The following is a 26570-nucleotide window of genomic DNA, read 5'->3' as shown; positions in this document are numbered from 1 at the left end:
TGATGATAAATATTATATTTGAAATAAAGTAGAGGTTTAAATTTCACTCAGCACAAAGTTATTAGTTACCTGCATAAGTTGTGATTAATTCTAACATTGTAACAAATACAACATTTTCTCCACCAGGATGACGAAGGTGGGGTTAGCAAAAAATCCTGACCGGTAAAAATCAGATTTTTAAGGGTCAATTACACTTTTAAATACATTTTATATAAAGGAGAGTCGTGCAAAGATGCAGAAGGATCCAAATGATCCACTAATGCTTTTGTTAACACAAAATTACATAAAATACAATTTCCCCATAAAGATATCTAAGCTTTATGAGAGCCGAACATTAACTTGGTCATTGCACTTAAACTAAGTTTGCTGCCTGACACTGCTGACACCTGTCCCAGCACTGGAAGCTCTCAGTTCTCACCTCACTGCTGCCTAAACCAGACCTCAGCAAGCAGCTTTATGAAGGAGAAGGGACAAATGGGAGGCGTGAGCCGACTTACCATACAGCTTGTTGGGAGTGCCCTCTCTGTCCGTGGCCTCGGAGGGCAGGAGCAGGGGCTCGTCGTTCAGATCACTGTCTGGGGTGGCCGCTTTGTCGACCGCCCGGAGTTCTGCCGCGCTCATGTCGCTGCGCAGGGAGAGCAGCGGCTTGCTCAGCTGCCCTGTAATCATCGGATCCTGGAGGGAGCTGGAAGCCCAGGTGGGAAACAGGGAGGAGAAAAAAAGAGAAAACACCCCTAGTTAGATGTGCTTCGGCGTCTTAGCCTCACCAGCTCCTTCTCTATGTCTCTACTCACTCTCTCTCTTCCCAGCTTCTCCTTTCTATCGCTCACTCATCACTCTCCCTCTCTCTCCTGCTCCCTCCCTCTCCAGCTCTCTCTTTTATCTGAGGCTGGTGCTACCCCGCTGATACTGTCGGCTGCTGCCTGGTGAAGAACTGTTACGGATCGCGTGGCGTTACCATTATACCCTGCAGTCCTAAAACAGTGATACATCCATCTCCAAGGGCTCATTACTACCTGACATGTGCCTCATCTTCAGCGAACACTAAGCTGACAGCAGTCTACAAAGGAGGTCCATGGGCTGTGCTCTGATAAATAAATGAAATAAATATAATTCTACATCTAAAAAGAAGATATGAGTGAAAATACACACCAGTAATTATATCAATTTTCACATAGTTGGGGACACAAAATGAGATCAAAGGTGACATATTGCAGCAGAGTATGAGGCAACTTAAACCAAAGGCCTGATTTAAACAAGAGATGAAGTCACTGATGTTCCCAAAATTTCCCCCCAATTATTTTCATTTTTTTGTCAGCACTTAGAAACAAAAATGAAGAGCATCTACATGCCACGATTAGAGCATTATCCATCTGAACATCTTGGAATAGATAGAGAAAAATTAAGAGCTTTGAAATAATCTGAAACATCACAGTTAAAAAAACTACAAAAAAGCACGGCATGCTTAAGAGCATTTTATGAATGCCATCAAAGGTTTAAAAGCTTCCATCAGGACATTTTATCTTGAAGAAGATCCAGTCTACAGACAGTTTCTGACTTTTACAAATATCAAAAGTTTTGTTTCTTAAAAGCCATTTATCTTACCTAAACAAAGCTCCAGAAGAAAAGAGTAAAAAAAGTGTTCAGAAAGTCCAAATGTTGAAGTCAGTCAAACAGCAGCTAAAACATGCCACCACAGTGCAGAGACCAGCTAGTACATGCTTTCTACTGAACCAGAAGCAGACTCCTCAACCTGTGTGTATCTGAAGGGCAACCACAGGTTCAAGCCTGAGGCACTGGAGATGTCACCTCCTCCTTCTTTCTTTCTCTCTCTCTCTCTCTCTCTCTCTCTCTCTCTACCTCTCTACCTCACACACACAAACACACACTCTCTCCCGCCTTCACTCCCTCTGTCTCTTCCCCCTTGTGTCCTGTGACTGGAGAGCTCCTCAGACAGTGTTCACCCCACGTCAGGCTCTGAGACAGACACAAAGCAGCAGGACTAAGGCCCCTTCCTTATTTATGAATAAAGTCCAACCTAAATATATCTGAGCAAAGGACAGGTGACCAGCACATACAGGCACAGATAGGAAAAGAGAGGGTGAGTCAAGAGAGGGTGAGTCTTATCTTGCCCCTGCACCAATCAACACCCCACCCCACCCCCACCACTTCTATCAGGGTGGTCGATGAGGTCCTACCCAGATGGGCCTTTTTAATGTGCTCATCACGAGAATCAGTCCTCTTTGATATGACACATGATAATCTATGAAAATGTTAATCAATAGAAATAGTTTAAGCTGTCGTTAAAAAACGTGAGCTGGCTGGTCAATACTCATATCCCTGGTAACAATGTCACTAGTCATCAGGGCTTCATTTGTGGAGCACTTAAATGTGGGACACTGCGCATCAATGCACCTCTTTGCCCGCCGAGGTAAACACATTTTCCCCTCTGTCTGAGCCTGGCCACACTCTGCATGCATTTGGGTCCACCCCCACCTCCTACCTCCTATCCTTTGAGTTTCTTGATAGGTCCACTGGAGGGCAAAATTAATACCTAATTGAATCTTGCAGTCATCAAAATAATCAATAGTTTTTTATTATTTATTCTTCACAGTCTGTTGGCTGTTTGAAAGCTCAGAGGGACAGGGCAGAGAACAGGCAGCCCTGAAATTTCTACCGTTTCACAATGTAATTTTCACTGGGGCATGAGAGTTTGCAAGACCTATAAAAAATGAGAGCGGTGTTTTTTTGTTAGGATGTGAGAGGAAAAAATAAAGGAAAAATGGGAATCTTTGCCCCAGCAGCTACGATGAAAAGTAGAATAAACAAGCTACTGACACTTCAGAGAAGGGCAGGGTCCTTTCTGTCCATCCCTCCATCTATTTCCCTTTCTCCTTTTCTCCTTATTTCATCATATCAGGAGTGTGGCGGTACCTCTCTAATGCTGGCATTTCTCTTCCTGACAGACTCCAAACAAGTGCTGGGAATGAGATCAGAGCTCTAATCTTCCCCTGGCCTCTGAGGCTCGAGGATAAGGGGGCAACACATCTCTCACCATCTTACGCAGCTGTTAATTACCTCATTTCAAAACAGTTTGCTTTGCCTATTTGCAATCATGCCACCAGGTTGGGCTTGTTTATCATTTTAAGCTCAGGAAGTAATGTAATTACACATAATGGGATAACTGTAATCTTATTGTAAAAATGCGTAATAAAAAGGGATATTTAAAAATGACCATAAGAAATTACATTATTGATTCTAAGCAGTGGATGTGTAACGGATTAGCTTCATTTTTTAAAGTAACCCTCAGACCTCTGATTAAAGCAATAATGTGAGTTTGTCCGTGCGTGTGAGTGTGTGAATGTGAGTGTGAGTGTGTGTGTGTGTGTGTGTGTGTAAGAGGGTTGGCGGGAGCAGACATGAGGGAGGTTTGTCTCATTTCTTTTCTGTTCACTCAGTCTGGCCACAGCTCAGGAACAGGTTGCAGGAACAAGAAAAAGCACTTGATCCCCCCCCTCTGCCTACCGCTCACCCATACCCACCAAACCCCCCAGTGGCCAAATAATCAGTGGTTAGCAGATACCTATGCTAATAGCTAGTGGTCTTACCAGTGTGAGGGACACTGTGTGAGGGGTTTCAGCCTGTGACTGTCACACTCCACTCCAACACTTGATTCTCCACTGGTTATGAAACAGAAAGAAAAACACATCAATACTCATAATTGTCATAATATTGTTTGATCTTATTCATAATAATCTCTAACATTGATACCCGTATTCAACATGGACGGGACAAACAGTTGGAACAGTACAACAGAACTATAGCTGTGTTAGAAGTTAAAAGTTAGTATACAAAAAAATGATGTATTTCACTGTTTTCTACTAACAGGAAATTATGCAATACACTGACATACATCATTCAAACTCTTACAGAAATGAATAGTGTGATGTACAAGTGATTGTGCTTGTAGTTATAGGGTGAAGATAACAGCAAGGCCACAGAACTAGCTGAAGAGAGTAAAGTTGCATAACAGTAGAGTTGCACCGATTCACTGATTAATCGATTGACAGAAAATTAATCAGCTACTATTTTGATAATCAATTTATCACTTTAGTTATTTTTTAAGCAATGACATCACACATTTGCTGGTTTTAGCTTTTCAAAATTGAAGAATCAGATCCTTTTCTTTGTCGCACATGACGGAAAATTGAATATCTTTGGTTTTTGAACAGATGGTCAAAAACAACAAGAAAGGTGAATACATCATCTTGGGCTTTGGGATCATTTATTAAAGAATTTTGACATTTATAGACAAAATTAATTAATCGTTCAATTGAGAAAATAGGCAGATTAATCAATGCTGAAAATGATCACTAGTGGCAGCCATATGTACCAGAAATGAAACTTTCTCTCACATAAATTGACTTTGGAATGTCAGTGACAATAAAAAAAAGCTAAACTTTTTTGTTTCTTCCCCCAAAGATTTAATATACAGTATATATATATTTTGTTTTCCAATATCATCCTGTCAATCTGTCTGATTATTGTAATATTTTTGCAGCTCTCTCTTGACCCTTTTTCTTTTGACATTGCAGTGCGAAAGAATAGTGCACAACAGTACACTAAAATATCAAGTATTTCTAACATGCATACTGATGTTTATGTGTATACCTAATTTTCTTACTTCTTCAGGGAAACACACTATGTATTCTAAACCTGCTCAGCATTAGTATGAAGTATGGAACTGGGATACAGCTTATGTGTTTTATAATCTCCATAATGCCCTGGTGACCTGCCTTGTACTCAGTGCATGCTGAGATAGGCCTCAGCACACCTGTGACCCTAAACTCCAAAAAAGGATGTGAAAAAAACATTAAAAAGTAGGTTTAAAATCTATTGTCAGCAAGTACTCTATGGCAGCTTTATTTTAAACTCATTATCACTGTTCTAAGTAGCCTACTGGCTAAAAAGCAAATAAATTCATACTGTCATTAGCTGATTAGTTTTGCTGGAACCTAATGAGTTAATAATTCCTTGTAATGCATTCATAATGACCTGAGTAATGAAAGGACATAGATACTGCCAACATTAATATCCAATATCATATTAGTTTTCATTGACAAAATAAAATTTGTTAAATGTGTCACTTTTCAGTCACTCTTTTATTTAGTATACCAGAAATAATTTTGAATTTAAACAATATATAAATTGAAGGCTTATAAACTTCTTATAATGTGTGTATGTATTTAAGGAAGGTTTTACACCATAAATGACTGTAAACATGCAAGACTGTATGTAAGATTAAAAGAAGAGAAACATTTTGGTGCTAAAGTAAAATCTTTCTGTTATAGTGTTGATTTGACTACCTTTAAAAAGAAATAAAAAAAAAACAACTTTATTTCAGAACTACTGTAAATTTAGTCAAAGGCCAACAATAATTCTAAAGCACCGACTGCTCTGCTATTTTACCCTACTGTATTGGGCAAGTATCCCAAGACCCAAATGTCTAATGTGGAATGTTAAATGATGATTTGTCTCCCCCTTAGGGTTATTAACCAAACTGTTCCCCTGTCTCATGATAAATGAATCATTGTGTAGCTTAACCAAAGCAACTTTATGCATGCAGACATCAATTAGTGCTATTAATGAGTTCTGTGATTTACACTGGAAAAATGCGCTAGGTTTGTATTATTTGATCTGTAACATTACTAGCTAATCTTCTTCCTCTGACTACACTCTATTGGAATAGCAGCCCGGTAGTATAAGTAGTCAAGATTTGAGGTGATTTTTTTTTTTTGCCTCACTCATTAATATGATCAGCAGTTATTCCTCTCTACATCACTAAAGCTAAAATGCTCCCCAGTGGATGGTCGGTGGGTCAGTGAAGGCTGAGGGCTATCAAAGTAGTGTATTAAAAGGATCTCTTTGAAGCTTGTAAACCACGGTGCCCAGCAGGTCCACAACAGATAGACGACTCTGATTGGTCAGGTGTGTGTGTGTGTGTGTGTGTGTGTGTGTGTGTGTGTGTGTGTGTTTTGCTAGATCGATCCATGGAGCTGACATTCTGGAGCATCAAAGCTTTCAGCACACTAATCTGACTCCTCCTATGAGGGCAAGGGTTGTTTTTATTATTTTCCTTTTTTTCTTCTTCTATGAAATGCTTATACCTCAGAGGGGCTCCTGCATGCTTATGATATTAGAGTGGGCGAATCATGTGTTTTAAAGGTTTGAAAGGGAATGAAAACATATTAAAATCAAGCTCACTGTATAAATAATGCAAAACAATAGAGAGAGCTGGGGAGAGCAACAGAGAATCACAGGGCCATCCATGGGGCATAGCAATGGCAGTAGAGGAGTGACACCACAGAGATTCACACACCAATGCTCCTCAAAGTCAGTTTCCCCTCACACTGTCTCTGGAGACCTGCGCCACATACACACTCATGAAAGGTGTGAAAATCTGATTTCCCAAAAAGGATCGGTAATTCTCTGTGAGGGTGGAAGCCGCAATCAATAAATCATTGCTAAGTAGATTGTAAAGAAAAAAATGATTCCCCCTTGGTATCAGTACATTAGAATTCTCCTGAGGATGGATGAGGCAAGATGGGGGTGTGAGACAATCTCAATAAAGAGGCAAATCATACCTTTTGGCATTTATCTGGACTCTGGCAAGCAGCTGTCAGCAGGAGAAGGAGGACTAGGAGAGAGTCGACTAATATCTGAGGGATTCCTTTGGCTATCAAGTCCAGGAATGTCTGGAAACATGTAAAGCCAATAAGCTAATTGACTTCCTTTACAACATGCATGAACACAGCCTTCTACATCATTTTAATGTTGAGATTGTGTTGTCCTCGTCCGTTCAACCAATCATGAAAATGCCACATGGAAATAATATGTTTTACTAATATGTCATTTGCCCTATAAAACATAGAGACACAACGACAGAGCGGTGCTACTTTTCTGATAAGTAGGTTTTCCCTAAAGCGTAACTTTATCCAGACTGCACGCATAAAACCCGGGCCGGTACGGTGGGAGACCATGGCTGGAGTAGCCTAGCCTACTCTATCTACAAAGCTAGATTCATGTTTCCGTTTCCCCTGTCGCAAATTCGGCGCATCTAATAACAGAGTTGTAGTGTTCACCAGGCAAGGATTTAATAATTGGAAAACTGCATTGGAGAAAGAAAGGGGATTTAGCGAGGTGATGCTCTGCTCCTGGCCGGAGGAGCCGCTGCTGTCAGGCATGGAGCTCTCAGCCTCCCGAAGCTCTGACTGCAGGTCGAAGGTGGCAGCGAAGCAGCTCTGGGTCTGGCGGCTCTGGGCAATGCTGCCGTCTGATATTGTGGCATCAATATTAAATTGAGACCGTTTTATAACCGGTTAAACATGTCTCGTAGTCACAGTAAATATAGCAGTCCACTTCCGTGTTTTGGTACAGTTAGTTTTTACACCTGATGCGACCAGCATGTACACATGAAGTTTACTGAGACCACCTTTTCAAGTGGACTTGGGCACAGATCATGTTCACACTAATCAATCCAACTGGACTTGCGGTCAAATGTACTCGGATCAGGGCCCAGGTCCCTGATGTAAACCCTTATTGCCTTACATTCCATTAGGCCATATTTTTAAGTTGTCACCTGTATTTTACTTTACATAAGATGTTTACCCATAAATTGGTGCATAAAAACGTATTAGAATGCAGGAAATGAAGTGTTTGACACTCAACAAAGGCCCTTCTCAGCCAGCAAAAACCGTGAATTAGCGCTAGTTGTTGGTGCCCAACCAACATCTCTTACTGCCACCCCATTCAAAGCAGTCTAGAACCGGACCTGGTACAAAGTATAATATCTCACTCACTGAAATGTAGTAGAGAAGAAGTAACGTTATAACGTTAAATGAAAAGTAAAGTACCATAAAAGTACTTCAAAAACTACTTGAGTAACGTTAGCTTAGATATATTTAGTTACTTTTCCATCACAATAGTCAGCAACTATTTTATCCACATGTTCCAATTGTTTAAATTGGCATAATAAAACCTCTGTGAAGATATGATTTGTGGTTAAAATATCCTAACGTTGTTGCCTATAGCTACTTGGCGCAGTTTAAGACTTTAAAAAATGTAAATGGTTTATCCCAGAAAAAAAGAACGGACACGTTAGAAACTTGCTAGTTAACTGTCTAAAATGTTAACAGAAGTGAAAAAAACTAAGTTAAAACCGAGCAAAAACTAGTTTTAAAAGCGGAAATGCTTTTGGCAAATATAAATACGTTAAAAAAAAGGTCTCACCTGTCGTTAATTAGTGTCACCTGCTCTTGACTGTTGGCATCTACTGTCAGAACGACTCCAATACCCATAATGCTTTACGGCTTTGTATTGTCATGTGATTTAACTTATGACAGAGGGACCCTGGCTTCGACAACAAACATCGTTTTGTTGTATAGTGGATATTTTTGACAAGCAAACCTAATTACGATATTGTGGACGCTTAACATGTATTCTCTGAAAACGTATTGAGATATTCTAACTATTCTGCTTGGATACAGCGAATAACGATGGCGGATGTGGAGGAGCAGGTAAGCACAGCATGCTAACGTTAGCTGGCTAATGTTGATGTTTTATACGTGTATACATGAAAATAAATAGGAGTTGTGGTCTGTGAATGCTGTCAGCTGCCTTTTGATTTGATTTAGCTTGTTATGTAACAGTTTAATGTGGCGTGGAAAGCTTAAGTGTGTTATTTGATTGTAGTACATTGATTTGATATGTATTTGCCTTTTCTTAGTAAAACATTGTAGCTGTAGTGCCCTGGCTAATCTCTAAAGTTTATGTTTGAGTTAAATGACATTCTAATGCACTCTCACTTTAAATCAATGCTTCGGTGCTTTAATATAGTGAGCCATTTAATGACAGATTGTTGAAATCCATTCAAAATGTTCTCTCCATTCAGGGCAGAAAACAAAGTGAGGAATTCACAGATGAGTCTGAGGTAAGAAACATCACTCTTTGCTGCCATTTCTTTCTCCTGCAAAATGACGATGAGAGAAAGTTTATATAGAGGTTAAAGGGAAACAAATGACACCTTAAAATGTCATGCATTTTCACCAGTATATTCATGTAGAAATGCATCAAGAGCAACATATTGTCGATGACAGGGGTGTGCATAGTTCTGTCAAGCATGGGTGATTTTTTAACTCCAAGTAAAGCTCGCTGCCTACTCAAAAGGACTGTAATACACAGCCAGCCTTTATCAACCAAGCTTGATCCCGGAAGGATCTTTGTCAGGTTCTGAGAGGTGTCAAACACTCATGAATTACAGATAGCTTTCCAGATCCATCGATATTATGACTGCGCTTCGGCATTTTACAGTACTTTTGTGCTTCTGAGAATCACAAGTAGGCTAAATAAAATATTGCTATATACATCAGCCTGGCAGGAAGGGGAGTGTCTTTATAGGAAGCAGAGAAGTGAATGAAATATGAGGGAAAGGCTCTCAGAAGAAAATAGTTAAGAGTGAGTGAAAGGAAAAGGGGAAAATTCCAGCCTTGTAAATAGAAAGAGATCCTATATCCTGTTTTCTGTCTGTGCACAGTGTGTTTAGTACTGTAGAACATGAACACACAGGGAAACAAGCATGCAGGACTGTGGGATTTTGTCTCTTCTCCAAGTGGTTGCAAGCAGCCGGTTATTTGCTTAGAATACCGCAAAATAATGTAGTTTACTTGGTGTCTTGCTGCTGCTGTTACCTGGTTGACAGCAGGCTCACTGGATAAAGGAAGTGAGGGCGTGTGTGTGTGTGTGTGTGTGTGTGTGTGTGTGTGTGTGTGTGTGTGTGTGTGCTCTACACTCCACTACTCACAGAGGAAATGAGCAGGATAACAATTGTATCTTGACAGTAAAAGGCATGCTCTTCACCACCTTTGTAATCTGGCCAGACAAGTCTGATTTGTTATGACATAATACTAGCAATACGCCTGGAATTAAGTGTTTTTGATTGGTCTTGTTTTGATGCCTCAGGTAGCCAAGGAAGTAGGATTTATTTTAATTTTGGAGTACAGTGGGTCAAACCCTTAACAGCAGGTGACACATAATAATACTACAGTAACATCTTCTTCCTCACTTTAGCACTGAACCAATATAATCAGCTTTACTTGACAAATTCATACTGGAGTGTCAGGAGAATTAGTAAGGAAGTACCTGACCCATTACTTGGATCCTAATCGGAGGATTATTTCACATTATTTCATATGTTGACAATATGTGTGCTCAGTCCTAACTTAAAGGTTTTCTCGCTTTTTGCTCGCAGGTTTCTCTATAGAGCTCCCCCTACAGCTTCGGAATAGATATTTGGCAACACTGTTGTAAAAACTTGTTGGCGACTCTCCCCCCTCCCATCTTCTCCCTCTGGTCATGTGCATTTGTTTTCATAGAAGCCGGTGAATGCATGGAGCAATGTCCACTGAGGTAGACAGCTAGTAAGCTAGCTAGTAAGCTAGCTAGTAAGCCCGTAACAGACAGTGATCATAATAAAAACCTTTACAGACAATAGCAAACATCCCGAGGTCACAATAACAAGAAATACAAAGATTAAACAGAGTTTATCCCAAAGATACTTACATGTGCAACAGCAAGAACGCCAGGTCAGCATCGGATTTGCAGGCTTCTGTTTGTCTAAGTTCTCGCCATTCTAAAAACGCAGGTCCGATGTTTACCCGTGTCTGACTCCTCGCTAGGTCAGTCTGCCGTTTCCTCTTTCTCTGTTCCTCCGACAATGCTTTCCTAGCTTTCTGCTTCTTTTCAGCCACGAAGATAGCGTGAAAAACTCCATCGTTACCTTGTTCTTATAGCTAGCCGATTCCTGTATATGTGCAGTGCCATGAAGCAATTCATTACATGGCGAGACGTGATATCACGCGATACTTCCTGACGCTGAGGCCGGTGGTTCGCCGGCCGAAAGTTGCAAGGGTGGTTTTTCCGCTCACAGGCGCTAGGGGGGAGCGAGACAACCACCATTCAACCCGAAAAAAATCATATAACCATTCCAATGACTCCGAAGCTGTTCAGTTAAGTAAATTAAGCTAAAAAAAACTGCATAGTTCCCCTTTAATTTAAAGTTGAAAGGGTTCCATTTTTAAGGGGAATAAATGGTTGCCTGAGATTGTGTCCAAATTGTGTCTTAAATTTTGCTTTGATATAACAGCTGTGCTACCAAAAAGCACATACTGTATAGCTTAAGCGTATGAGTCAGGAAAAATATGCTGAGGTGGGTGGGGGAGTGGATTAATTGCTTTTTAATATTTAGGGGGATATATGTACATTTGTAACAGGTGTACTCGGAATGGTTCAGTCTGATGTCTCTCAACTGCCAATAGGCAAAGAGGCAACAATGGTTACAACACAAAGACCAGATCTGTAGTTGACAAAACAAAGAGCAAGTTACAAGAGATATAGTCACAAAATGCGCTTTCATCTAATAACTTTGGTCCTAAAAAGCACAAAATGTGTGTGGGTAAATTAAAGAAAAAATGTGTTTTAGGTTTGTTAGTACACCACAAGCCTCCAGAACAGCTTAAGGAGAGCACTGTCTAACATGTCTCCTCACTGTTAAGGCCAAAGCATTGGATTAACATTATTTTACCTGCGTTTTCAGGTTTCCCTACTCATTTATTCAGGTTTTTCCTATTATCTGTCACCCATCTGTACTTTGTGCTTGTCGAGACAAAAAGAAATGGAGGGGTGGGTGGTGGGTTGATCCATTATGTTCTTAATATTGAAAAGGAGTACCTTTCATGTCCTGAATGTAAGTTTGTGACTAGTGTTGTCTTCAGTGAGTATTTGAAAGCAGCATGTTTTATCTTAACTGGCAATAGGCAAAGAATACGGCCAAAATGGTTACATCACAAAGGCCAGCCCAGTAGTTGACAAAACAAAAGGCAACTTACAGGAGATGGCAGAAGTTTGGAAATGTAGTTTCTCTCTGGGGATGAAGTTTGCCTTTGTTGTTTGATACACCTTTGAAACCCGTGACAAATGCCCCCGCATCAGAAATCTCACAACCAGAATACACAGGAAATAGCCTAGATATGGCGTTGTTGAGTGGGAAAGGATTGTTTTTGAAAATAACATTTTTCCACGCTATTGTCCCCCACCTCCAACCCAGTAGCACATAATGGCAGACAATGTTTTGAGTTGATGCACCCTCTGGGCAGCCACAGACTGTGCAGCATTGGTTATAAACTGAATTATGAGTAATATTCAGGCTGTGACTGGCCGCAAATGTTGGCTCACGCTGGAAAGTGTAGCGTAGTAGAATACCTTAAGTTTGCTTTATGAAATTACTAAATTCATGTATGTCATTAAACGGAAAATAAAAAATAAATAAATAAAAAGGACTTCATGCTGCACTTCAAGCAAGGTAATGGAAATCTGTCTTTGTGCATACATCTTCTGACACACACATGCAAGACATGATTTTCTTTGAAGAGGCCAGAATACATGTACGATTGGCCATTAGTGTGGTGCTGCAGGGTTCAGTGTGTCTTGCCCAGTGACACGGTGGCAGTGGTGGGCACTGTGGATGTAAAACCAGCCTCCCAGAATGTATCAGTTACATATTACTTTTTGCTAAAGTTGTGTTTGTGTGTTTGTGTGTTTGTGTGTTTGTGTGTGTGTGTGTGTGTGTGTGTGTGTGTGTGTGTGTGTGTGTGTGTGTGTGTGTGTGTGTGTGTGTGTGTGTGTGTGTGTGTGTGTGTGTGTGTGTGTGTGTGTGTGTGTGTGTGTGTTAAACTCTTGGTTGGGAATACAACACATTTGCATGTTGGGTTCCTGGATATTATAATGGGGTTTTATTTTTTACTATTATCTGACATTTTATGGACAAAATGATAAATCAATAAAATAATGAGCAGATTAATCGATAATGAAAATAAGTGTTAGTTGCAGCCCTAAATGAAGATAAATGTGGTCTAACATTGTACATTTTGCCCAGAGTTTGCAAAAATTTGCGAATGTGATTTCACCTTAACCATGTAGGGCTGTGTGATGGTGAGTTCATCAGCTGTTGCTGCTATTGTATTGTGATGATATAATAGTAGTGTGTTATGGTTTTACAAAAATCGGTTGCCAAATTTATAATTCCGGGCAAAATGTAGTTAAAACCATCAATATGCATTGTCTATTATGTTTCACACTTGTGAAAGGTTTTGTCTGATGAGCAGAGGAACATTGTGATATATTTTTTTATAAATATTATATATCATTTTGATATGATTTATGGTTTTCATGTTCTAATGTTTAACCATTTTTATCAGCCTTACAAATATGCTTATTTCAAGCTTATTTTATGTGTGATGGACTAAAAGGTGCCAATCGTAGTGCACGAATGCTATTGAAGGGCGGGTCTTGTCCAGAACTGCAGTTGGAGCCATAATTATGCTATGTTTAGACATTACTACGTTTTTAGAGCGTTACCACCAACTGTCAGCCAGTCGAATAGTGTCAGTGGCAGAATGTGTAAGGCCTTGTACATAAAAACATTGCTCCATAGCGCCACTAGTGGTCAAGAACTCCACAGGGCACCTTTTAAGTTGAGTGGAAAGCATAGGAAGTCATGTCACCCCCTTATTGAACTTCTTCTCACTTGTTTTAAAAATGAGAACAGCATTTAAATGACTTGAGATATTTCAGTTTACTGCATTAAGGGTTTTGTCAATGTCTTTCAAAGGACATTGTGGACTGTAGTGTTTGTGAGAGGACACTGTGCTGTTGTAATGAATACCTTTTAAAAATTGTTATATCTTGAATCTTACAAGTCTACTTTCTCAACCAGGAGGAGGACAGCGAGGAGGAGCCCAAGCTGAAGTATGAGAGGCTCTCCAATGGGGTGACAGAAATCCTCCAGAAGGATGCAGCCAGCTGTATGACTGTCCATGACAAGGTAGAGGTTATAATCCACCACACACAAAGGCATTTCAGTCTCAAGTCTACCCATCTCAAGTACAGATTTCACATTGTTTATGTACACATTTGAGAGATGGCAGCCCATTCTTTTCTCACCTTTCCCTGCTTTTCCTCTCGGGGAAAACATCAGAAGACACTAGGTGCCATTGTCTTCTTCTCTTTTTCATTCCCACTCTTACATATTTTTCGCTCATCTCCTCTGTTTGTCAAATGTTGATATGTTGAGGGCCACTCTCTGCAAGATGGTTAATCGTTGTGGCACCAGCAGCACACATGCACGCCTGAGCAGAGCAAAAGTCATACCCAGTTATGTCTCCCCACCTGATGTTTTATTAACTGCTATTGATTTTCATTTATTTATTTTTACTTAGAGAATTTGGTCCCCTCTTTTTATTTTTTTATTTTTTCTTTTCTTTTACCTCAAAATAGCAACCGTGCCACAGTGAGATACGTTGCTTTGCTGAAATTCTTAATTTGATCTGACTGTCTTTCTTCCTGGGATTTCTGTGCTTGTGTATCTTCTGCCATTCAGCTACCTGTGTGGTCACACCAGCCCCCTCTGTCGTGGCAAGCTCCCACAACCCTAAAGCCACCAAAGGCACATATTGCCTTATGTTGCCTCATATTTTAAGTGTCTGAATTGGAATTTCATTTGAACAATTCCATTCTGATAAATCCCTTTAAAAGTCGCTCCGCCTCACAAGGTTGAACCCTTTATTTATTTATTTTTGGTTATTTTATTTGGGGAGATTGCAGGGGCTCTGTCTGACATGCTCAGCTGTGCCTGTAAATATAAGCATTTCATTATAGACTGCACTGAAGCATGGTGGGCTTGCCGCACATCCACATGCTGGTCTTGAAGGGAGGGGGATTAGGAGGAGGGCATGGAGCAGGGGCTGGGGTGGAAGAACACACACTTAATCTAATGCCAAAAGCCCCCAGTTTCTATAATTTTTTTTGTCCCAGTGGACTCACATACACACACATATATGCACACATGCACTTTTGCTGAAGCACAAAACACAGAAACCAGTTGCTGCTCAGTAGAAATAATAGCTCTGTGCTGGGCAGGGAGGTGATTGGGTTGCATGGGGAGCATGGGAAGAAGTCAGATGTACAGTGCATTTATTATGCTTAAGCATTTTAATTTGACGGGGAAAAAAATGCCATTTCACACTGTATGCTTTAATAAATAGGGCTTTTCCACCCCCTGCAATTTCACAGTTTTGCCTTCAAGCCCACCCAATCCCCACTCTGCTCATGTTGCTCCAGCTCCAGGAAGTGTTTTATTTATTTATTATTATGCTCTTCCACAGCCTTCGTCAGCACAAGATTTTTTTTCTCTCCATAATCTTGAATTTGTTTCATGTGTCTTCTGGTTTAATTTTCATTACATTTGTCCCTTCTCAGTTTCTTGCCCTAGGTACTCATTTTGGGAAGGTCTTCCTGCTGGACATCCAAGGAAATGTAACTCAGAAGTTTGAAATTGTGAGTACATTATAATCCTTTAGATTATAATAATGAAATTCATTAGGCCTACTGTGATTAACCTTTTAGCCATGTTAAAGACTAATGCTAGACTTAGTCATTATGTGTTATTAATATTAACCTAAATAATGTTTTTACTGTACGGCAACCATCAGGTTGACATTTGTGGTTTTGAGTAAATTGGTGGATTCCCATGAAATTTGGTACAGGTTGGCAGTTTGATCTCCGGCTCATCCTGTCCGCATGTCAAAGTGTCCTTGAGCAAGACACTGAACCCCAAGTTGCTCCCGATGGCAGGCCAGTGCCTTGCATGGCAGCGTCGTCGTATGAATGTGTGTGTGAATGAGAGGCAAATTGTGAAGTGCTTTGACCGGTAAGGTACAAAGGCGCTGTAGTGGCAATTTGTCCTCATATCGAACAAAACAAACTAAAAACTCAAAGTCAAACAGCCACTGAAGCACCGAAGGAGTGAATCTTACGCAAAGATAAAAACGTTCATTGTTCAGGAAGAGATGGCATTTTGTGAGGTTTATTTATACAGTTCTCTGCAAATAAACATTTTAAACAATGGCATCTCTAGGCTCTGGTAAAAAAACATCAGCCCTCCCCGGTGTCTACCTCCCACATACCTGATAACCTATATATGTAGACTTCACCTGGTGGCTAAGGCTGTATGGTACTTTCAAAACAAAAGCACTAGCAGATATAAAATACTAATGATATAAACAAATTTATGTAGCTGTATGATTCAAGCAAAAACAGAAATTAAATAAATAAATATTTACCTATTAAATATAACAAAACAATGAATAGCTCTAACAATAACAAAACAATGAATAGCTCCAACAGGCGCTATATAAAAATGCTGTCCAGTCTATTTACAGACATTCATGTTCCCCTCAGGATGAATTATAATCACTTTTGTGATCCCCTGACTTTTCATCTAGCGCCATAATCAGGTCAACATTTGATTTGTCTCAGACTTTTGACCAAATACCCGCAAAACTAATGACATTCCCATCAGCCTTAGCTGTATTTTGTGTGTAATTAACAAATGTTAGCGTTAGGAATGAGTTCTCAACAATAATTTAATTTGCAAGTCAAAACAAAAATTCGGTAATCAAGGCTGATTTAACCGTTTAATGTACCTGCACTCGTGCTTCTAACTGTAGTGTCCCTGCTGGGCACATTGATTCAAGTGCTACTCACCTAAGAAACTTACTACCAGTTATCAGTCATTGCCTAATAATAATAATAATAATAGTAACAAGGAAGCTATATCACTGAACAGAAGAAAGACAGCTAAGATCTTGCTGATGGATTTGTGATGTAGTTTTAAAATGAACCGGTCAGAATTCATTGGAAAGCAGAAAAGGATTTAATATGCGTACGAAATACCCAGGTGGACCTAATGCACTGGAGAAATTGTATATGATAAGCAAAAACTTTTTCTCCACAGATGCACAGTCAACCCCTTAGGGATGGTTTTTAAGTAACATTTGCTATAATTTATGCCATTTGGTTGATCCTTTTATCTAAAGAGCCCCATAGTGTCATGAATGTGTAGACTTTAAAAGCATCAGCACTGAGTTGGGACCCCCTAACCTTCACCGCATTAATGCCATGCTCTATGCATTGACACATACGGGACTAAGCATCCATTACATACTCACATTGTTTGCCTTTCCCTTTTTCTGGCATTTCACTTAATGAGGTAAAATGTCAGCCAGCAACATTTTGCCAGCCACAAAGATATTCACCCGCCTCTAAAAAAAGATGCCATGATATTGTGTCTCCGCAGAGTTCAGTGAAGATCAACCAGATCAGTCTGGATGAAAGTGGAGAGCATGTGGGCATTTGCTCCGAGGATGGGAAGGTGAGATCTTTCTGCTCATCGCCGCTGGTTACTGATCCTTGGGGCTAAAGCAAATAAAATAAAAATCTGTGTTTTTCATCTTTCATAATTCATCCTCAGATTCATATAGAACTCATCTTATCAGTGTTGAACTTTATGCTAAGGATGTAGAAATTGAGGTGTTTGGTAGTGAATTTTCAGAAGGCAGATCTTCCACAGTCAGAGCAATAACCTAAAGTTTAATCTTCAACATATCTACACACATATTGTTTTCATGATGTGTGAATTTATAAAAAGCTGTACCTATTTAGAATAGTAGGGGAAAGGACTCAGATCCGTCGAGCTGTCAGTCAGCCATCAGCCATCTATGGTGTTCTCCACCTTACTGTTATCTTGTCTCTTCTCATCATTACCACCATCCTTCATGGATTTCACAGTCAAGATATGCTCTCTGATATCACCTTCCCCCTACTTCTAGCACTCTGGTGGCAAAAACAAGATCTTGTCGCACAAAAAAGTGGAGCAGACAATTAAAACCAATGCTACACCAATTGTTTGCCCTTAACCAATTCAGTTGGCTGTTAATCCTTTGAAAATCTAACTTAATCCTTAATCGCTAGTGCGGTTCAAAAAAGAAGATTGCATCAGAGTTTTATATTATTCCTCTACATAAAAAAAAAAAAAAAAAAAAAAAGTCTTCTTTTTGGGGCCTCTGGTGAAGAGAAACTGGGTGTCATGTACTCTAATGGTACATTAGGGCTTGTTGTAGTCAACTGAGGCTGTGGTCGTGTCCAAGATGAGGACTTCTGTTTCTAAACCCTGCGGGGTTCAAAGAATCAACTTGTCCACTAATTGGTGACCCAGCGGAGAAGTAGGGAGCCAATCAAAGTATTTTCTGACAACAATTCCCCCCGCTGGCCTCAGATAGTTGCAGAGGCAGCAATTAAAGGAGAAATGTTGAGTTATTCACCTTTGCTTGCCATTCTGCCATCTCATCTTTGTTTCAGGTTCAAGTATTTGGTCTCTATACAAGAGAGGGCTTCCATGAGAACTTTGACTGTCCCATCAAAGTAAGTTGATATCAAATTTTCTGAAAACTTAAGAGCCCTAGCATGCATCTGTTGCTGCAGTATTACCTGCATCTAACTAAATGAAAAATCTAATTCTGAAACTCTATAGTCTAATCTGTCACTCATGTATTGTTCTGCAGGTGGTGGCATTACACCCTCAGTTCACTAGATCAAACTACAAACAGTTTGTTACTGGGGGCAACAAGGTAGGTTTGAGTAGTATTTTTTACTCGTGTAGTCATTATGTACAGTTTTCGCCATTTCCTGCAACAATGATTCATCCTGATTGTGTCCGGGCCAAACCGAATCTTGCAAACCTTCTCACTTTGGCCTGGCTGATGCTGATGCACAGGCCTTTGTCTGTTGTGAAAGGCTCTTAGTTTTCTGTCTCTTTGCTGGAGTGCTCTCGGGAGAGCTGCCCATTTTCACAAAGTGCTGTTCGCTCAACAGTGTTTGAAAGGCAATGCTTCACAAGCACGGCAAAAATATGTCATTATCAAGAGGGTACATAGTCTTAGGATTTTCGGGCGCATACAGTGATCTCTTTCCTGAAAGTCTTGTCTGGCAGGTATGTCACCGCGGAAGGTGAAAACTATCTTAGGCGTTAGATTTGTCATATTGTTTTTCGGAAGTAAAACCACCTACATATTACCACATGCCAATTACTGTACACACACTATAAACTGTTAGGAAGTAGCGTCATTGCAAAACCATCCATAAATAAAGTATACTGACATTTATACAACAGGGGTGAGGAAAAACAACTTTTTATGAAACCCCATTGTTAGTGTTACTTTGCCATTTTCTTTCAATTGCTGCTGATTCCTCTCAGTCCCAAGTTGTGAGGGCCTCCACAATGTGCCTGTGATGAAAATCAATAAGCCTCAACGGGAGCCACATCCTGTCAAAGGAAATTCAATTTTGTCTCCGCAGTTCTTTTGTCATATCATCTCTTTGTAGAGCAAACTGTTTATTAACATAGCCCAACTGCTGAATTAAAGAGCCAATACAACCTTCTCTCGGCGTCCTTAGTAGCAGGACAGTAGCAATGCAGGGAATGTGAATGACAGGCTTTGTCCTCAACAGCATGTACAATACAAGGCCTGAACATTAAACTGCAATTGATGAAGTAGTCCTGCGGCCGCCTTTACACCACATTGCATTGTGGTTAAAAACACAACACTTCCTGAGCTTCCACACCTCTGTGAGACAGTAAATATACATAGCATGAAGCAATGATGAATTTGTCTTTCAATACTTGTTTCTACACTTTACGCCACACACAGGGACTACAATAAATGGTGTGTATCCTAAAAAAGCCATAACCATTATAATGAGAAGAAGAAGGATGTGTGAAATCATGCTTGTGATGCATCAAGTTTTCAACCCTTTTACTTGATGGCTTTTACACTTGGAAATCACATCGACCATGTGAAACTGCAAAATGACTTCTTCCACCACTGAATGTGAAGCTAATGTGAAGTATTATCACTTAGATGGAGTATAATGAACAATCTGTCTTCATTGTCTTTGTGCCTAAATGCTCTGAAGTGGAACGTTTAGGAGCTTCATGTATTCCTTCAGTTTAGGTTAAATCTTTAAGGCAGTTTCACCCTTTTACCAGACACATCTCCTGACTGGCTATTCCTTGTGCAATGTGCTGTTCATCTACTGCCCTCTGTAGACCAGGCTGCACAACTGCACACTACAAACTGTGGAGAATTAAATGTTATCTTGTTTTCTTTCTCAAAGCTGCTCCTGTATGAAAGAAACTGGTTGAATCGCTGGAAGACGTCTGTTCTACATGAAGGCGAGGGCTCAATCACTGCGATCCAGTGGAGAGCTAACCTCATTGCCTGGGCCAACAATGTGGTGAGTGATCAGTCACAGACCTCAATGAAAAGTACAATATTGAATGTGTACAATTTTTAATTTTTCTTTTTTTCCTGATTTCTTTTAGGGTGTTAAAATCTATGATATTGGTACAAAACAGCGGATCACAAACGTGCTGCGGGATAATGTCAGTCTGAGGCCTGACATGTACCCCTGCAGCCTGTGTTGGAAGGACAACAGCTCTCTCATTGTTGGCTGGGGTTCTTCCATTAAGGTGTGCTTCTTATCTATTTAAACTCATATCAGACTCTAGCTATTCCAGTGTTTCAGAATTTCAGTAATTTTCTTATTTCTCCTCAGATTTGTGTTGTGAAAGAAAGAAATCCTACTGAAATGAGAGATCTGCCCAGCCGCTATGTGGAAATAGGTATACAATCCACTGCACACTATAATAAACTATATAATAATCAACTTTATTTATAGAGCACTTATCTAAACCAAGTTTAGAACGTGCTTAACATAAAGCTAGAACAGGCAAACACAATAGTGAAATTAAATACAACATAAAGCAAGGATAAAACTAGATGAGATGGGATTAAAACACAGTGGTTAAAACAACTAGATAGAATAATACTAAGACAAATTAACTAAAATCAAAGTTATATTATAAAAGTGTGATTACGTCGCTTTATCTGCCTGCTATGATAAATGTACAGGAACTTGTTTTGGTGATAATGATGCATAACATTTTAACAACAAGGAGAGTAGCAGAAGTCAATACAGTAAAACAGTAGACCTCATATTCTGCTTGGGTTGTCAAGTGAAAATTGTACCTATGGTGGTGCAGGCTAAAACAAGTTCCTAAAAAGATGATATTTTGAAGATGCAGCGACAAATATATAGACTATCCGGATGTTACCACTCCCGACTTACAGATGGATTAAATGCACTATAACAAGAGGATGATATCTTTAATTATCTTTTGTTTGGCTTCTCTTTGTCAAACAGTGTCTGCATTTGAGACCGAGTTCTTCATCAGTGGCCTGGCCCCGCTGGCAGATCAGCTTGTCACCCTTTACTTTGTGAAGGAGAACTCTGATCACATGGTAATGATACTTCTTTTACATATATATATATATATATATATTAAAAGGGGTACATATGTTACAGGAGTTGTACTCATTGTGTGTGTATTTGTGTGCAGGATGAGGAGTTCCGTGCGCGGCCTCGTCTCGACATCATCCAGCCTCTCCCTGAAAGCTGCGAGGAGATCTCTTCAGACGCACTGACCGTGCGCAACTTCCAAGACAACGAGTGCAGAGACTACCGCCTCGGTGAGACTATAAAATACAGCCCTCAGAGAAATGTCACGCAGCCTTTTATTGCCCTCTGATTTCATTATGCATCGACCATCAAATGTCAGCTGTAATGCACAATACACAGAGGCATAAATGTATTTCCATTAACAGAGCATTCTGAGGGAGAGTCGCTCTTCTACATCATCAGTCCCAAAGACATCGTCGTGGCCAAGGAGCGAGACCAGGATGACCATATCGATTGGCTACTCGAAAAGAAGAAATATGAGGTTTGTGTTGTTGAATTTTATGAATGTTGCAAAAGGTTACGGTCCACAATTATATAGTTTGACTGTGTGTCCTGTTATTGTGGTTTAACTGTGACAGGAGGCCCTGATGGCTGCAGAGATCAGTTTCAAAAACATCAAGAGACACGACGTTCAGAAAATTGGGATGGCTTACATCAATCACTTAGTTGAAAAAGGAGACTATGACAGTGCTGCGAGGTAGGTTTTAGGGTCTGTGTGCGTGCGTTTGTGACTGATATTTGAAAACCTTTGTGTCTTTTAATCTCCAGGGTCCATATTACAGAAACCTTCTATTTTAAGTGTTAAGCAGAATGTTTCACTCATGTCTTTATTAAAAAATTGTAGAAAGAGTAAAACACTCAAACATAATCCAAACTTATTTTCACTAGAATTACATCGGTTACTGAATGGATTAGATGATAATTCAATGACCTACCTACACACTTTTTTGAGTGCTTTAACCAGTAAGTGGACCTTGAGTTAGTTGTTTTTTTTGGTCAAATTACTATTTCCTTTTAAGCACAAAGACCATATAGTTAATACACTGTATGTTAATGTCATGTATAACATTCTTTATTCGTTGACGTGACACTATAGCCACAAGCATGCTCACTGCTAACAAAGTCAAAAAGCCCGAATCGTTTTAGTTTCATCTGAATGTTTCATGTGCTTATTCTAATTCAGGAAGTGTCAAAAGGTTCTTGGAAAAAACATGGAACTATGGGAAAATGAAGTGTACAGGTTCAAGACCATCGGACAGTTGAAGGTAGGTACAGGGGCTCTGGTTCAGAATTTTTGTTGGTTAATAGAACTTACTGTTAATTACTGAAATTATTATGGTCAGGAATCGATGATGCAAATGTTTAGTCTTTCTTCCAGTATTGGTCTCTAATCACTATTCTCAATAACGCCAACTCTCTCCAATTTCAGGCCATCAGTCAGTATTTGCCCAGAGGGGATCTGCGTCTCAGACCGGCCATCTATGAAATGATCTTGCATGACTTTCTCAAAACTGACTATGAGGTACTTTGTCCCTTAATAGTCTTATCATCCTGTGACAAATGTGTCAAATCAGTGTTAATCCACTGGTTGATCGTCAGCTTAATGGTTTCTGTGCTGTCCACAAAGGGTTTTGCCACACTGATCCGGGAATGGCCTGGAGAGCTTTATAATAACATGGCCATTGTTCAGGCAGTCAGCGATCACCTGAAGAAGGAACCCACCAACAGAATCTTGCTCACCACGTTGGCTGAACTGTGAGTGATCTTAACTTGTGCATTACTCAACCAATTGAATCAGTATTGAGGGAAATACTCAAAGAGAAGTTGCCGGTTTTTAATATAACAACAAAATGGAAAAAGTGTATGCATTGTGCATCATTTTATACACAGGTGTATGAAATTCATTGTCAATTATTTGGTATTTTTTTGAAACTCTAAGATCTAGACTGGAGTTTTAAGTTAAGTTCTGTGTATCTGAACAACGCTTGGTTTCACCATCTTTGTCTGCAAATATGTATTCACTGAACGACATGTAGGGCTGAAGGAGTAATGCTGTCAATGACAATGAAAATGACAGAAAATCAAATTTTTAAAAGTAACTTGTTTGTCTCTGGTGCTGTTGCAGGTACACGTACGACCAGCGGTACGACAGAGCCTTAGAAATCTACCTGAGACTGAGGCACAAAGATGTTTACCAGCTGATCCACAAACACAACCTTTTCTCCTCCATAGAGGACAAGATCGTCCTCCTCATGGACTTTGACAAAGAGGTAAAAGTGAAAACATTACAACAAGTAAACAAGTATTCACGCCATATTGTCATGTTTAATTTTTCATTTCATTTCAATGTTTAGTAACACATAAAATCTCTACATTTACGTTGTCAGAAAGCTGTTGACATGCTTCTGGACAATGAAGACAAGCTATCAGTAAGTGTTCCTGTCTTCTCTCTGTCTTTTATTAAAGATGTGATGGAAAGCCGCTGCCCACTGATCCTGTTTCTCTTCTCTCCTCTGATAGACAGACAGGGTGGTGGAAGAACTAGCAGACAGGCCCGAGCTTCTGCATGTGGTAAGTTGAGATAACTTTGAATACAATCATAATAACTCTCAGAGTTTAATCCAGAACTGATTTGCCTCATCTTTTCCCCACAGTACCTCCATAAACTGTTCAAGCGGGACCACCACAAAGGCCAAAAATATCACGAGAGACAGATTGGTCTGTATGCTGAGTATGACCGGCCAAATCTCTTACCTTTCCTGAGAGATAGTACACACTGCCCACTTGAAAAGGTACAATATCATCCTACTGCACATTCAAATTTACAGTAGCTACGAGACATCATTTATGTTGTCTCATCTTTTTCTGTCAGGCTCTCGAGGTTTGTCAGCAGAGGAACTTTGTAGAGGAGACTGTCTTCCTGCTCAGTAAGTGTTAGTTAAGGTCTGTTTTCCTATTTTAAGTGTTTTAAAATGATTATAAGGAAACTAATCCAGCATGTTGGCTCCCAGGCAGGATGGGGAACTGCAGACGAGCGCTGCAGATGATCATGGAGGAGCTGGAGGACGTGGACAAGGCCATAGAGTTTGCCAAAGATCAGGACGATGCAGAGCTCTGGGAGGATCTCATCTCTTACTCCATTGACAAACCACGTATGATACTGTCTCCTAATGACCCTGTCATTTTTTTTATTCTGTCTTTCTTTCTCATTTTCCCACTTTTTCATAATACTTCTTTGTCTCTATCTGTCTGCTTTTGTCTCCCCAGCATTCATCACCGGCCTCCTGAATAACATTGGTACTCATGTGGATCCCATTCTGCTCATCCATCGCATTAAGGAGGGCATGGAGATCCCAAACCTCAGAGATTCACTAGTGAAAATCCTCCAGGACTACAATCTGCAGGTTAGACATGTTTCTCTTTGATTACTTTTTTCCCCTTCACTTTAAATCTTTATAATGAAGAAATTAAATCAGTTTTAACAGTTTACAGATGAATAAAGTAGTAGTAGTGCAGCTGTAAACGCTAGTATAGCTTGTATTCAGTTGAAATAAAAGATAAAAAGGATCAAGTGATAAAGGCAGATAATAAGTAGCAATAAATAATTGAATGCACAAGCATGGGTTGCCATCACAGGCCCCAGTATTGTAAGTTGGGGGTTACATTAAACATTTTAAAAATCAACAAAAGAAATCAAGAGATCCATTTATATATCCTGCTGCAGGTTTAATCTAAGTTGAACAAAACATGTATTTTTATTTATTATCTTTTTTACAAACACAGAAAGATTACTGAATATTTCTTACTGCATTATTATACAGGTATAATAAGAAGGATGACATTATATTTAGGGGCAATGACCATTTATGTGGATCGTACAACCTCAGTAGCTCTGTTTTGAAATCACTCTAGCAATTATTGGGGTGATTTTAGAGGTGGAAATAAGAAATTTTATGAATGAATTTTTTTTTTTTTACTAACCAGATTTTGTTTTCTCGTTTCTTAGATTCTTCTGAGGGAAGGATGTAAGAAGATCCTGGTGGCCGACTCCCTCTCTCTGCTCCAGAAGATGCACCGAACACAGATGAGAGGAGTCCGGGTCGACGGTGGGTGCATTTTCTCTGCGTTCCTGCAGAAGCAGCGGAGATTAAGTCATTTTGAAACTGTACTCACACAAGTGTTGGTTTTATTTTCAGAGGAGAACATTTGCGAATCGTGTCATGCTACAATATTACCATCAGGTGGGTTTCCTTTGTTGTTGTATCCCAGTATTTTACTGTTGTATTGCATTTGAAAGTAATTCATTGCTATTTTCTTTGCTTCCCACCTGTGTTTCAGACATGGCCAAACCCTTCAGTGTGGTGGTGTTTCACTGTAGACACATGTTTCACAAGGAATGTTTACCATCTTCCGGAACAGTAAGTTACTTCCCTGTAATATGTGTAACTCTTTATACATATTACATGGTTGAGTTTTACATGGTTATCTTTATCCAGCCTTTATTGTATCTGTGCATCTCAAACATAACATATTGACACTCCTGTACCTTTTCCCTCTTTTGTGTTTCAGATTCCTGGGGTGCAGTTTTGTAACATCTGCAGTGCGAAGAAGCGCGGGCCAGGAAGTGGAATCCTGGAGATTAAGAAGTAAACGGGGATCTACGCACTCACAATTTTATTATTGATGCTTTTACGCCCCCTCACCCCTCCATGTTGCTTTCCATTTACTGTCATTTATCAATGAATATCACCTTCCCTCAGTCACTGAACTGTACACTTGCAGAAATAAAAATAAAAAAGCATGTATATATTGGATTGTCTCTGTATATTTACATCTAACAACTATACTTGTTCTGCTTGCCACTACTGTAATGTGATTTGGCGATGAAAGGTCTGTAACGTCTGAAAAAATAAAATCACACGTAAAAACTGTTTATGGTTTGTATCTCATTTAATTCCCAGGACAAAGAAAATTAATTTACTCTTCAATGTTTGAGCTTTTGTATTCTTTTTTCTATGGTGTCTAGTTAAAAACATTTGCAACATTAAAGATACAGTAAATTGTAAATATGTTTATCATTGCACAAAATATTCCCTGAAAACATGTAAGGGTTGTGATTGCAGAAAAATTTAATATGGGTAACTTATATTATTCATAATCTAAATATGTAAAGGAACGTGTACCTCACGTTATAAATGTAGCGGAATTAATACAAATTATGTAAGTAAGTAAGTAAGTAAAATTTATTTATAAAGCGCTTT

General features: G+C 39.6%; 2 protein-coding genes across 3 annotated transcripts in view; one reads left to right on the top strand and one right to left on the bottom strand.

The window, feature by feature from the left end:
* The window catches only part of pou6f2 (POU class 6 homeobox 2), a 76572-nt gene extending 68216 nt beyond the window's left edge, over positions 1–8356 (bottom strand). The window contains exons 1-4 of one of the 2 annotated variants that reach the window (XM_031292926.2): positions 8290–8356; positions 6645–6755; positions 3609–3680; positions 498–685 (exon numbers count right to left, since the gene is read on the bottom strand). In XM_031292926.2, coding sequence (XP_031148786.1) covers positions 498–669 — 172 coding nt within the window. In that variant the 5' untranslated portion in view covers positions 670–685; positions 3609–3680; positions 6645–6755; positions 8290–8356. Of the gene's footprint in view, positions 1–497; positions 823–3608; positions 3681–6644; positions 6756–8289 lie in introns of those variants that run through there. The other variant, XM_035998215.1, reaches the window with a different exon arrangement.
* vps41 (VPS41 subunit of HOPS complex) lies at positions 8348–26237 on the top strand. The gene is made up of 28 exons (XM_031292924.2): positions 8348–8576; positions 8951–8989; positions 13829–13936; positions 15370–15447; positions 17249–17323; positions 18310–18372; positions 18513–18578; positions 20125–20244; positions 20333–20479; positions 20566–20632; positions 21214–21311; positions 21410–21539; positions 21675–21790; positions 21888–22006; positions 22493–22574; positions 22739–22831; positions 22937–23064; positions 23435–23579; positions 23697–23738; positions 23830–23880; positions 23964–24101; positions 24182–24236; positions 24321–24461; positions 24577–24713; positions 25316–25415; positions 25506–25550; positions 25648–25727; positions 25879–26237. Exons 1-28 carry the CDS (start codon positions 8556–8558, stop codon positions 25957–25959), a joined length of 2565 nt encoding a protein of 854 aa, XP_031148784.1. The 5' UTR covers positions 8348–8555; the 3' UTR covers positions 25960–26237.
* The last annotated feature ends 333 nt before the right edge of the window (positions 26238–26570 follow it).

This window comes from Sander lucioperca, chromosome 23 (genome assembly GCF_008315115.2).
Source record: "Sander lucioperca isolate FBNREF2018 chromosome 23, SLUC_FBN_1.2, whole genome shotgun sequence".
NCBI lineage: Eukaryota > Metazoa > Chordata > Actinopteri > Perciformes > Percidae > Sander > Sander lucioperca.
The sequence above is the reverse complement of the archived record's forward strand: the minus strand, read 5'-3'. Positions and strand labels throughout refer to the sequence as shown.